The sequence below is a fragment of the Dipodomys merriami genome, unplaced genomic scaffold (assembly GCF_024711535.1).
Source record: "Dipodomys merriami isolate MVZ:Mamm:240054 unplaced genomic scaffold, mDipMer1.0.p SCAF_44, whole genome shotgun sequence".
Classification (NCBI taxonomy): Eukaryota; Metazoa; Chordata; class Mammalia; order Rodentia; family Heteromyidae; genus Dipodomys; species Dipodomys merriami.
This window is the reverse complement of record NW_027206002.1, coordinates 1,310,321-1,324,110: the sequence shown is the minus strand read 5'-3', so window position 1 is coordinate 1,324,110 and position 13,790 is coordinate 1,310,321. Positions and strand designations below refer to the sequence as shown.

The window sequence follows — 13,790 nt, the reverse complement described above, 5'->3', positions numbered from 1 at the left end:
TGCACGCGTGTGTGTGCACACACACATACACACACACACACACACACACACACACAGGTGGATGATATCTACAATCTCCTCACAAGAATTCTGTGTTGGGACTGGGAAGGTGGCTCAGTGGTAGAGGGCTTGCTTTGCATGCATGAGGCCCTGGGTTCCATTCCTCAGCATCACATAAGCAGAAAAAGCCAGAAGTGGCACTGTGGCTCAAGTGATAGGGCACTAGCCTTGAGCTGAAGAGCTGAGGGACAGCGCCCAGGCCCAGAGTTCAGGCCCCATGACTGTTGCATGCATGCAGCCCTGAATTCCATTCCTCAGTACCACATACACAGAAAAAGCCAGAAGTGATAGAGGGCTAGCCTTGAGCAAAAGCATCTCAGGGACAGTGCCCAGGCCCTGAGTTCAAGCCCCAGGATTGGCCAAAAAGAAAAAGGGGGGAAAAAAGAAAAAGAAGATTCCCAGTGTCTATACGCAAGTGGGATGTTTAAAATAAGGGGCTGGGAAGGTGGCTTAGTGCTAAAATGCTTGCCTTGCATACATGAGGCCCTGGGTTCAATTCCTGAGCACCACATAAGCAGAAAAGGCTTGAAGTGCCACTTCAAGTGGTAGAGTGCTCACCTTGAGCTGAAGAACTAAGGGACAGTACCCAGGCCCAGAGTTCAGGCCCCATGACTGACAATAAAATAAAATAAAAATAAATGAGGAAACTAAAATAGGACTCTGGGTCCTGAGGCAAAGTTAAGCAGCAAGAAGAGTTTTTGTTGTTGCTGTTGGTCATGGGGCTTGAACTCAGGGCCTGGGTGCTAAGCTTTTCTGCTCAAGGCTAGCACTCAAGTGCTTTGCCCACAACTCCACTTCAGTTTTCTGGTGGTTAGTTGGAGATAAAGAGTATCACAGACTTCCTTGCCTCGGCTGGCTTCAAACTGTGATCCTCAAATCTCAGCCTCCCAAGTAGCTAGGATTACAGGTGTGAGCCACCAGCACTCGGCCAAGCAAGCAGGATTGTTTGAACCTGCAAGTGGTCCAAGTCCATAGAAAGAAGCACCAAGTAAAGCTCCCTTACCCCCCCCCCTCCAGGGCTGGGGATTCTCGGGCCTTCTTCCTCCACAAGGTTGAGAGTGCACTGGGCCCTAAGAGACTCAGTTTACATTCTACTCAGTAGGATGACAGGCCTAGGTAACTGCCAGCAGTCACCCAAAGATAGAGGGAGGGAAGTTGATATAGGTCCTATATATATGTGATATATATATATATATATACATATATATATATGACATATTTTATTTTATTTTTGGTTGTGAGACTTGTACTCTGGTCCTGGGCATTGTCCCTGAGCTCTTCAGCTCAAGGCAAGCCACAGTGCCACTTCTGGCTTTTTCTGATTAATTTATTGGAGATCAGAGTCTCATGAACTTTCCTGCCCAGGCTGGCTTTGAACCATGATCCTCAGATCTCAGTCCCCCGAGTCTCTAGGATGACAGGTGTGAGCCACCAGTGCCTGGCAAAAATCTATCTATTTAAGTTCAGGATGCTTTTCCCTTGTAGATCCAGGGAATTATATTTTCATTGGTAATGTCGCCATACCAGTCTGCTAGCTGGGCTTTTAGTACATCACTTTAATCCCCACTTTCTCATTTTAGTCCTTCTGAGACCTGAGGAGGCAGAAGAGTGTTTGGTAGGACCCAGGGGAGCGTGGTTCCAAGTACACTCAACAAGGTCAAGTGTACAGCGACCCATAAATGCAAAATAAGACTCAGACAGCATTGGAAGCAATTAAACATGTATTTATTTATTGATACCCCCCCCCAAAAGCCCCAACTAACAAATGTGTATCCAGGAAAGGTAGAGCTATATGGTGATTCTGCTAATACAGATACCAGGATGGTCTATCTGGTCCTTGACCATAGACTCTGCACCATTCCCCACCCCCCACCTCAGAACTCAGCACGCTCAACAAAGCAGCCGTTCACAGTGGAAAGAAAGGCTCTGCAAACCACCTCTAAATGTGTGGTACAGGCATTCAAATCTCCAACATGGCGGGCTGACATCTTTGCCAGCTGGGCTTCACCATGTAGAGAATGGCTCTCTATATAGTATGGCTTCAGAGAAGCAGCTGGCTTCTCCAACAATCAGGCTAGTCTCTTCCTCCTCTCCTTCCCTCTTCCCTCCCTCTAGCACCCCCCCCCTTCCTCCTCTTCCCAGACAGCTCTGGGGATTGCCCTCACAGGTGATTTGTAAATACACAATCAATTAGCATATAATCCTTTAGACTAAGAAAACTTCCCTTGCTTCAGACTGACCAAGGAATAATGGACTCATTGAAGGGGTAGGACTGGGAAACTGGAAGGAAATGGTCAGCCCTGGTGGGGAGAGCAGCAAGAACTGGTCAATCCAGGCCCCAGCCCTTGTCCTTCAGGCCTGAGTCAAGGTCACCCTCGGACCTCATAATCTAGCTGTAGTACCAATCCTTGATGAGCAAGGAACAGAATCTAAGAGCAGGTTGAGTGAGCATGTATTCCTTCTGCTCTCTTCTAAGGACGGAAGAAATCTCAATTGTTCTTCTGGAGCCTTCTTGCCTTTCCTTCCTTCCTTCCTTCCTTCCTTCCTTCCTTCCTTCCTTCCTTCCTTCCTTCCTTCCTTCCTTTCTTTCTTTCTTTCTTTCTTTCTTTCTTTCTTTCTTTCTTTCTTTCTTTCTTTCTTTCTTTCTTTTTCTTTGCCTATCCTGGGGCTTGAACTCAGAGCATCTTTTGCTCAAGGCTAGCACTCTACCACTTGAACTTCAGCTCCACTTCTGGCTTTTTTTTTTTTTTTTGGTGATTAATTGGAGGTCAGAGTCCCACAGACTTTCCAGGCTGGCTTTGAACGAAGATGCTCAGATAGCTTCCTGAGTAGCCAGGATGACAGGTGTGAGCCACTGACTCTTCCTCCCTTCTTATTACAGGATTCATAATACCAATTACAGGATTCACAGGTGTCTAAGCAAGGAGGGGGGGGGCGGGTCTAACTAGGCATTGGGTTAGGGACAGAGACAGAAGCTGTCGGGTTGAGTCAGAGCTGTCTGTGTAAGCTTCTCAGGTGCTGTTTTACAAGTTCCTTACAGTAGCCAAACCGCTCAGGATCAACCTGTGTCAAAACAGAGTGGCTAGATGTGAAGCAGACATCCAAGGAGTAGACAGTTCAGTGTCAGCATGTTGCATGAAGCAAGCAGGGTGCAAACCACCCAACTTTAGAGCATTCAGTACCATCTCCAACCTCACTAAAACTGTCAGCCATCTAACTACCCATTCCATCCAGCATCACCTTTCCATCTCCCATGCCTGGTACCATACATTCATACCAGGAGGGGACCTGCAATGTGTGGTCCCCAATATTAAGCTCAGGGTTCTCCCCTCTCACAAACTAATCCTTTTTTGGCCACATGAGCAACCACTGCAATCATGTTTCTCTCTTTGTCAGAAATGCATCCCCATTGCTCTCGAGAAGGGAGCTAAAGTTTCTCATATTGATGTCTACAGAGTATAACTTGGAAAGACTCTTTTTTTTAAATGCCAGTCCTGGGGCTTGAACTTGGGGCCTGGGCACTGTCCCTGAGCTTCTTTTGCTCCAAGCCTAACACTCTACCACTTGAGCCACAGTGCCACGTGTGGCTTTTGCTGTGTATGTGGTACTGAGGAATCAAACCCAGGACTTCCTGCATGCTAGGCAAGCACTCTACCCCTAAGCCACATTCCCAGCCCTTACATCTTCTGGGAGCCCTGTATGGCCATCATGGGTATCCTGATGGAGTATCAGAGTATATCAGCTTAAGGCGATAAAAGACAGATGCTTGCCCAGGGGGATGCTGGGGCAAAGTTGATGTTTACCTGTGCTTTCTTTAGCAGATCAGATGTAGGAGCACACCAGTCGGGTATGAGCCTCTCCAACTCTAAGGTGATGATGACCAAAGCCAGTGTGGAACCTTTGAACTGCAGTAGCTGGTGGCCTGCTATACAGTGTTGCAGCTGCCTGGTCAGGGACTCGACGTGGAGAGAAGGATTTTTCTGAGGCAACAATTCTACCACATGGGGCCATGTCAGGACCACCAGGGCGTGGAACTAGAGAACCATGGTTGTTGTTGTTGTTTTTAATGTTAGAAACAAACAGAAATCCCTCCCTCTCTCATACTTTTCCTATGTCAATGACCAAAAGTGGGAACAATTTCAGGGTGTAGCAAATGCAATCCTAGTCTTCTTATTCCCATCCATCACCTTCCCCCTTTAAAAAAAAATGGGGGGAGGGGACTCCATTCTGAGACCAACTTGAACTTCAATCCTGGAGAGGAAAAAAAGACAATCTACTTTGTGTCTTGGTCCTTAGAAGCCCTAGGATCTAGATACAATGTTTCCCTTCGGAAAGAAGGGTTACATACTATTCCAGATTATTAAGATTGTGACAGTTTCTAGTCTAAAAGAATGGAATATGCTATCTTAGATGAAAGAAGCAGAAAAGTTACTTGTATCTTGCTTGACAGGAGAAGCAACTGTAACTTTGTCAAGAGTGGCCAGTTCCCATCATAAAATAGCCCTGCTGTGATTTAATCTTCATGAATCATAACAAACCCACACCCTGTGACGTGACATTTCCACCTTGCATAATTTTGCCTTACTAACAGAATCATATCCTGAAAGAGGTCTATCTTTACCCTCGCTCAAACTCTCAAACTAATGTATGATATTTTTTTTAAGTGCCAGATCAATAGGGTCCAAAGCTTCAATAAGGGTTGTGTGTAGGTGAACAAAAGACAGCTAAGTGATTGTGTGTAAATTGTAGCAGAAACAGACAGCTATTTATGTACAATATTCATAGAATGGAAAGTCAAATATTTTTGCAGTGTGTATTTAAAAGAGAATCACCATAATAGTGCCGTCTTTAAAAAAAAGAGAGAAAATATCTTTTGTCAAGTGAACTTAATGTCCTGCAGTAATGAGAGTGGTAATACGATGTGAGATGTCAGATCTATTTGTTTTTAACTCTTCCCTGTGCACTTTGTGGGTGGCGCCATCTCCCCGTGGTGCATGTGGAAGGGATATGTGCACGTCTGTGTTTTGCTGTTCTATGTTGTAATACAGCTGTTCCAAAGGCACACCAGAGTCTCAGTGAGACTCTGCAAATTCCCTGTGCTTACTGTAGTCAAAAAGTCCAGCGATGTCCCCATGTGGACGTCCCAGTACAGTGTGTCCAGAATGGCCAACTCCATCCTCAGCAACTCATTTGGCCTATAGCCAGAGCCATAGTGCTCTATGAAATCTTTCACACATGGGATTGACTGTAATACAAGAAAAAGAAAAATAAAAGAGGCCAAAGCCCTATCATCATGTCATCGTAGCATTTGTTTTCTTATCTAAGGGGTCTGGGCAGCCATGATGGGAGTTGAAATGTCTTCCAGTGGACTATCAGAAAATGCTTTTGAGACAAACAAACAACAACAACAAAACAGCCTGGTGTCGGTGGTGGCTCATGCCTGTCATCCTAGCTGTTCAGGAGGTTGAGATTTGAGGATCGTGGTTGGAAGCCAGCCTGGGCAGAAAAGTCCATGTGAATCGTATCTCCAATGAATTACCAAAAGCTGGAAGTGAAGCTGTGGTTTAAGTGGTGGAACACCAGCCTTGGGCAAAAAAAGGACAGCACCCAGGCCTTAGTTCAAGCCACAGAACCAGCACACACACACACACACACACACACACACACACACACACACACACTTTGTATTGAAGGAAAGAAACACATACCATTTCCCCCTCTATTTCTTCAGCCCAGGAGATCAACCCAGGGAGACTTTGGAAATGGAAGTAGTTACCTCATCCCCAAAGTAGGAGAGGTCAGAGGGCATTGAGAAGCATCTGGAAGGGTATTGAGAGAGGCTTTTCCTAAGCAGAAATCCCCAATGAAACCCAGCTGGTTGAGCAAGCTCCAAGAACTTACAGGAGCCTCTGCTCTACCACTGGCATATGGCTTCTCTCAGAGAAGGCTCCTAGAGTCTTTAAGGCCCACGGGCACAGCCAAGCCAAATCTCAAGTAGCTTTCTGGAGTGGACTTTAAACCACATGGTAGGCTGGGAAGGTGGCTCAGTGGTAGAGCGCTTGCCTTGCATGCATGAGGCCCTGGGTTCGATTCCTCAACACCACATATGCAGAAAAAGCCGCAAATGGCACTGTGGCTCAAGTGGTAGAGCGCTTGCCTTGAGCTGAAGAGCTGAGGGACAGCGCCCAGGCCCAGAGTTCAGGCCCCACAACCGGCAAAAAAAAAACCACAAAAAATAAAAAAAAAAAATAAACCACATGGTATTGATTTTGTTTTTGTTTTGCCAGTCCTGGGGCTTGAACTTAGGGCCTGGGCTCTGTCCCTGTGCGTCTTTTGCTGAAGCCTAGCACTCTACCACAGCTTTTTCTGTGTATGTGGGACTGAGGAATGGAACCCAGGGCTTCATGCATGCTAGGCAAGCACTCTACCACTAAGCCACCTTCCCAGCCCTAAACCACATGCTTTGAGAAGCCTTTTCCCCAACAACAGCTCTGCCCTCCAGGAGCTCAAGTCTTGGGATATGGGGCCAGGAGAGTTCAGTTGTGTTACTTTTCTATTTGTGGGGAGTCTGAGAAGTTAAAAGAAGAGACAGCAAAGATCCTAGGAAGCTAGTGGATTCCTAAGGGTATCAGCTTTTCAGGATCTCCAAGTGACAAAGTGATATCCCTGCCCCCTGTCTGCAACTTAGTGCAGACAGACTTCCAGGAATGCGTACCTCCTCTTCTTCATTAATTTTGACAGCAAGCCTCAAGGAAGTAATTGTGACGATATGGAGTAAACGCTCTCTTACCTGCATAGAAACACATTGGAGCAAACTGTGAGCGCTAGGAACAAATAGGAAAGCATCAGTGGGGATGAAAGGGGATGAAAGACAATAAGGTTTTGCCCAGTGATGGTAGTTCAAGCCTGTCATCCTAGCTACTCAGGAGGCTGAGATATGAGGATTGCAGTCCAAATCCAACCCGGGCAGCAAACTCTTGTGAAATGTTTAATTACAAAACAAGCAAAAACCTTGAGAAAAAAAGCTCAAGGACAGCACCCAGGCCCTGAGTTCAAGCCCAGGACACACACACACACACACACACGCACACGCACACGCACACGCACACGCACACGCACACGCACACACGCACGCACACACACAGAAGCTTTCTGCCTTTAGTTTTAAAGACAAAAAGACATTTTTTTGGCTAGTCACTGGTGGCTCACACCTGTAATCCTAGTTAATCAGGAGGCTGAGATCTGAGGATTGAAGTTTGAAGCCAGTGAGGAAGGTAAGGCTGTGCTATTATCTCCAATTAACCACCAGAAAATCAGAAGGGGTGCTGTGGCTCAAAGTGGTAGAGAGCTAACTTTGAGTTTAAAAAAAGTGCCAAGGCCCTAAGTTCAATCTTCATGACTCCCCCCAAAAAAGACTTTTTTTTCTCCATGAAGCAGAAAATTAGTGTTATTTTTTTTTTTGGGGGGGGGGGGAGGTCTGTCCTGGGGCTTGAACTCTGGGCCTGGGCGCTGTCCCTGCGGCCTTCAGCTCAAGGCTAGTGCTCTACCACAGTACCATAGTGCCACTTCTGGTTTTCTGGTGATTTATTGGAAATAAGAGTCTCATGGACTTTGCTGCCTGGGCTGACTTTGAACCATGATTGTCAGATCTCAGCCTCCTGAGTAACTAGGATTACAGCAATGAGCCACCAGTGCCCAGCCTTGGTATTACTTTTATATGGCCAATGAAAAGGCTCCCCATTTCAGAACATTTCCCCATTTCATGGGGTTCTGTTCGCCAGTCCTGGGGCTTGAACTCAGAGCCTGGGCTCTGTCCACGAGCTTCTATGTGCTTGAGGCTAGCGCTCTACCACTTGAGCCACAGAGCCACTTCCTGCTCTTTCTGTTTATTGTGATATCAAGGAATCAAACTCAGGGCTTCATGCATGCTAGGCAAGCACTCTCCCACAGAGCCACATTCCCAGCCCTTTGCTGCTGGGGAGTTGGCTCAGTGGTAGAGTGCTTGCCTCGCATGCATGAGGCCCTGGGTTCGATTCCTCAGCACCACATAAGCAGAAAAAAGCCAGAAGTGGCGCTGTGGCTCAAGTGGTAGAGTGTTTGCCTTGAGCTGAAATGCTGAGGGACAGCACCCAGGCCCAGAGTTCAGCCCCCACGACCGTCAAAATAAATAGATAAATAAATAAATAATGAATATTCCTTTGCTAAAGGAACTGACAGAGGAGGTAGGAATATGGTATCTTCTCAGGAATACAGTCTTGGCCTGGCCTTAAGACCCCATTGGTTAGGTCCAGACAATCAAGTCCTAGCTCATCATTGGGAGTCCTCACCCATCTAGGTCCTCTGTTCTCCCAAGTCTGATCATTCCTGAGGCACACAGGACATGGAGCTAGACAGATGCTGAGGAAGGATGTGGCGATGCTAATCCTTGAGAACCAGCGACACTACTTATGTGCAATATGGATATCTACAAAGGCTCCCCTCTTGGGCAGCAATAGGGAGCTGCCATCTTGTTTTACCATCTGTTACCATCCCTAGAGGCCTGCCTACCTTCACAGAGGCCAGAAGGTGAACCAAGATGGTGAGAGCCAGGTTCATTGTGGCTTGGTTGAAGCTAAAGATGTTCTCAATGTTCAGGAGCCATAACACGAGGTTCTGGAAGGTTTGGCAGATCTCAGACTATTGGAAAAGGAAGAAAAGGTCTTAGTTTTGTGGTGGGCCAGTCCTGGACCACCAATGGCAGGAACCATCTGTGTAAGACAAAGCCCCTTTACCTCAAGTCCTGATGGCCTAGCTGCTCACCAACTCACTCTTCCCTTCTCTTCCCTTCCCCCTTCCCTTCCTCCTTCCCTTCTCTCTTCCCTCTTTCCTTTCCTCTTCCCTCTTCCCTTTTCCCTTCCCTCTTCCCTCTTTCCTCTTCCCTTCCCTCTTCCCTTCCCCTTGAGTTTGAACTCAGAGCCTGGGCACTGTCCCTTAGCAACTTTTTTTTTTTTTTTAACCCAAGACCTGTTTGTTAGCCCAATGAGCTCCCTTCCCATAGCTTAGTCCACTCCTTCCCCTCTCCACAGCTTAGCATGCTCCCTTCCTAGGCAATACTAGGTCCATGTAGCAAAGGCAGTAAATAATCAACCTCCACCCCTCTTTATCTTGGGATGACACTTCTCTGGGGCAGCAACCACCATGTAAGGCAACAGGAGCCCCTTAGAGTGACCTTCAGGTCTGGGCAGCTGCAGGATCCTTATCTGCTATTTCGTCTGCCATGATGAAGCCGCTGGCCCACATGTCCAAACCGGGGGCTCCACCTCCTAGCCCCTTCTAGCCTCTCCTAATCCTCCTAGGTTCTATAGGTCACCTCAGACAATAGCTGGTGCTGCTTCTCACTTCTCCCTGGTGAGAAGGGGTCTTGCCCGCCCCTTCCCCAGCAATAAACCTTTCTTTGTTCTCTGTACCTGGATGTCTGCGTGGCTTTCTGGCAAAGTCCAAATAATCTAACACTGGTGCTCTACCATTTGAGCCACAGCTCCACTTCTGGCTTTCGAGTGGTTAATTGGAAGTAAGAGCTTCACAGATTTTCCTTCCATGGTCTGGCTTTAAACTGTGATCCTCAGATCTCAGCCTCCTGAGTAGCTAGGATTACAGGCCTGAGCCACTGGCCCTGGACTTCAGGGGTCCACTTTCGTCCTGAGTTCCCTCAAACGAAGCAGGGTTCTTTCCCCAGCGAATACTGCCAGCCACAGTCCTGGCAGGTGCGGGAAGCCAAAGGTCCCACCCCCTGCCACAAGGGCCACAGCTGGGGAAGCAGCAGGGTCTGCAGAGGGCGGAGTACCTGTGTGTGTGTGTGTGTGTGCAGAGGGTCATCTCAGGGATGGGGGACCCCCGAGGTGTGTCTGGCGGGGGAGAGGGGGGATCAGTACCTGGGGGCGGCAACTCCGCCACAGGCGCTCCTCTCTGTTTTGGGTCAGCTGCAGGTAGCGGAGCAGCTGGTTCTGGTCCAGGATATCTCGCCTTTGGCAGTGCCACGGCTTAGGCCGCACTTGAGGCAGCAAAGGCCGGGTTGCAACGGTGGGGATCGGGCTGGACTGTCTGGAAGCCGGGGCTGGCAACCGCAGGAGCACCAGGGGGTCCCTCCCCGATCCAGGCTGTCTGGAGCCCCGAAACGTGCTCCATGGCCGCCAGGAAGAAGCGGTGGTCGGCACACGCGGTGTGCGGGGGAGACAGCCAAGGGCCTCCTGTTCCCCAGATCCCTCGACGGCTGCGATCTCCTCCTCCTTCTCCTCTGAGGCCAAGGCCTGGGGTGCGCCTGAAGCCATGGCGTGCTGGAGATACCGGGTGTGAGCTGTAGCTTCAGCCATTCTTTATAACCCCAGCTGCATTGATGCAATGCACCTGGGGCAGACACCTGGAGGACCCGATGCCCCCCTCCCACCTCCAGTCCTGGGGAGGTCTGGGCCAACTGCTACCCCACCCTCACCCCCAGGCCTGCACCCCATGTCAGGTCTCCAGCTCCGAGAGGGGGTGGCTGGAGATCTGGTTAGCAGCCTGGGGTGGGGGGGTGCAGCCTGCATGGTGACTGGTGCTTCATTCGACCTCTAAAAGACCTCATCGATCCCTCCTTCACATGGGAGTTCACTGAGTGTATTTAATCTCATTAGTCGTTACGTCTGGAAGTCCGACTGTCCATAAGGGTGCCGGGAAGAAAAATACGAAGACCAGAGAACATATGAAATGCATATTCTAGTTTAAAGAAAGGCGATGAACGAGAAGACGATGAAGTAGGTCGACTCAGATCTACTTATTTCTCAGATCTACTTCAAGGAGGAAGACTATGAAACAGGAATTCGGGAAGGCAAAATGACTTTTTTTTTAATTTAAAAGGTTTGTTTTGTTGATGCTGGTCCCGGGGCTTGAACTCGGGGCTTGGGTGCTGTCCATTAGCGTGTTTTGCTCTAGGCTAGCGCTCCACTACTTGAACCACAGCCCCATTTCCCGCCTCCTCCTCCTCCTCCCTCTTTTTTTTTTTTTGGTGGTTAATTGGAGATGAGAGGCTCACGGACTTCCTTGCCCGGGCTGCCTTCAAATCTCCATCCTCAGATCTCAGGCTCTAGGATTATAGACAGGAGCTACCAAGCGGAATGGCAGCACCGCGCAGGCGCGGCCTCCAAGTCCAGCGTCCTAGGAGATGGCCGGGGAACGCTTTGCGCAGGCGCGGCCTCAGTCAGGCGTCCTCGGAGATGGACTCGGAAAGCTTCTGCGCAGGCGTAGTGCTTAGAGACTGGGTGGAAACTGGGAGACCAGGGATTGGGCGGGGCGAGCTCGGAGTGCGCTTGCGCACTGCGCGTTCTCGCCCGGAGGAGCCGCAGTCTCGAGGGCGCCAAGGTGCTTCAGTCGTCTATCGCCAGCCTCTCCCGCGAACCCGGGTGTCGTTGGGTTGCACCCCCCCACACCCCACCCCGAGCGGAGGCGTCCGCCGGGGGTACGGGGAAGGAGCCAAGATGCCGGTGAGGAGAGCGCGGCTCCAGACACTGGGGTTCTTCATCCCAGCGGCCTGGCTCGGGGGCGCGGCCGTTGCCATAGAAGCGCGGGCGGGCGGGCGGCGCGGCGGGGCGGGGCCGGGCCGGGCACCCCTGAGCCTGGGCGGTTTTAGGGAACCGCGCGGGGTCCGTCGGGGCGTGGTGGTGGGGGGGTCCGGCTCGCTTCGGGAGGCGCCGTGGAGGAGGCCGGGTCGCCTGGCCCGCGCTGCGTCCCGTGGGGCCGCGATCCGGTGGCCGGCCCCGCCGGCGGCTGGGGGGGGAAGGCCGCCGAGGGTCGTTGGGATGCCGGGCGCCCCGCGTGGCCTCTGCACGCTCCGCGGAGCCCGTGTTCCAGGCTCCTGGACTCGGGGGGGGGGTGGGGGGGACGGTTCTCCTGGGCTCAAGCTGTCATTCCGGTCGTGGCGCTGTGGCTTACGGTGCAGAATGCCGCCCGTGGGTGTCTTTGTGTGTGTGTCCACCCGCCAGGATTTCACGGATGGTTGTCGTGCCTTCCTGGGGGGGGTGTTGTAAATCTAAATAATAATAATAATAATAATAATAATAATAATAATAATAATAATAATCGAAATAATGATGATGATGATGATGATGATGAAAGGGTCATGGAGAGACCTTGGGCCATAGACTGTTAGGTATTGGTCACCGAGGCCTCAGTTATTTAAGCTGCCTGGGCCCCTTAGTGAGCCCACGTAATTAAACGTCTCCTCTTGGGAATAGTATCAAGATGAAATAAGATCAGGTACTGGAGACTTGAAGGACAGCGCTGGACGTTTAGTATTCCATGTTACTGTTCGAAGTAAATGTTAAAATCGGTTCCTAGTTTCTGTTTGTTCTTTTTTCCTTCAGTTACCAAGTTATTGATTCAAATGTGGTTGATATTGTTGACTTTGGAAAGAGAGAAGCTTGCCTTTTTTTGGGGGGGGGGGGTCCATGGTTAGCATCCTGGCATCCCAAGGCTTGAACTCAGGACCTTGGTACTGTCCTTGAGGATCCCCCCCCCTCAAGACTAGTACTCTACCACTTGGGCCACAGGTCCACTTCAGGCTTTTTTTGGGGGGGTCCGGTCGTGGGGCCTGAACTCTGGGCCTAGGCGCTGTCCCTCAGCCCTTCAGCTCAAGGCTAGCACTCTACCACTTGAGCCACAGCACCACTTCTGGCTTTTTTCTTTTTTTGCTTATGTGGTGCTGAGGAATTGAACCCAGGGCCTCATGCATGCAAGGCAAACACTCTAGCACTGAGCCACCTTCCCAGCCCCCACTTCAGGCTTTTTTGATAGTGGAATGGAGATAAGAATTTCATGGATGTTCTTTCTTGGGTTGGCTTTGAACTGCAATCCCCTAGCCTCCTGACTATCCAGGATTATAGGGAAGAGCCACTGGCACCCAGCTATTTTTTTTTTTTTTTTTTAATTTTTGAGGTCATGGGGCCTGAACTCTGGGCCTGGCGCTGTCCCTCAGCTCTTCAGCTCAAGGCTAGCGCTCTACCACTTGAGCATAAGCTTTTTCTGCTTATGTGGGCCTCATGTATACAAGGCAAGCGCTCTTCCACTGAGCCACCTTCCCAGGCCCTATTTTTTTTTTTTAATGGTAGTACTGGGCCTTGAACTGAAGGCCTCACATTCTCACTTGGGAATTTACCAAATGTATCAAAGTCAGTTTGTGTCCTTGGTCAAGGCTGGCACTCAACCACTTGGGCTACCTTTCCACATCTGGTTATTTGCTGGTTAAATTAGAGTTAAGGGTCTCTTGAGATATCTGCTCAGACTGGCTTCAAACCAGGATCCTCTGATCTCAGCCTCTTGAGTAGTTGGATTCAAGTTGTAAGCCACCAGCACCTGGTTTAAGCTTGTATTCTTGGGCAGAGGAAGATTCATACACATTTACAGACATAGGACACAGTCTTTTTTATTCTTTCTTGTTGGTCATGAGGCTTGAACTCTGGGGCCTGAGTGTGATCCTTGAGCTCTTTTGCTGAAGGCTGGGACTCCTGAGTAGCTAGTATTATAGGTGTGAGCCACTGGCACCCTGGCAAGATATTTAGTCTTAATGAATGAAGTAAATGGCTAGCATACAATAGGATTAAAGTGTGATGAATTGCAGAGTATTGGCATATGGGAATGCTGGCCTACACAGATGTACATCATCTACTTTTTATCCCAAAAGACTTTTATTATTTCTGTGGAATCGCTCAATTTTAGCAACT

General features: G+C 49.5%; 2 protein-coding genes across 4 annotated transcripts in view; one reads left to right on the top strand and one right to left on the bottom strand.

Annotated features, from left to right (window-relative positions):
- Positions 1 to 3,048: 3,048 nt before the first annotated feature.
- On the bottom strand, positions 3,049 to 10,367 carry LOC138808025 (cyclin-I2-like). The gene is made up of 7 exons (XM_069993989.1): positions 9,972 to 10,367; positions 8,608 to 8,736; positions 6,776 to 6,850; positions 5,165 to 5,305; positions 3,864 to 4,094; positions 3,742 to 3,777; positions 3,049 to 3,123 (listed from the first exon to the last, which is right to left on the bottom strand). The coding sequence occupies exons 1-7, from the start codon at positions 10,365 to 10,367 to the stop codon at positions 3,049 to 3,051; spliced, it is 1,083 nt and encodes a 360-aa protein (XP_069850090.1).
- A 1,105-nt stretch (positions 10,368 to 11,472) lies between these two features.
- LOC138807900 (kinesin-like protein KIF3A) overlaps positions 11,473 to 13,790 on the top strand; it is a 40,895-nt gene continuing 38,577 nt past the window's right edge. Inside the window, exon 1 of one of the 3 annotated variants that reach the window (XM_069993715.1) lies at positions 11,473 to 11,555. In XM_069993715.1, coding sequence (XP_069849816.1) covers positions 11,550 to 11,555 — 6 coding nt within the window. In that variant the 5' untranslated portion in view covers positions 11,473 to 11,549. Of the gene's footprint in view, positions 11,556 to 11,979; positions 12,021 to 13,790 lie in introns of those variants that run through there. The other 2 variants (XM_069993714.1, XM_069993716.1) reach the window with 2 other exon arrangements.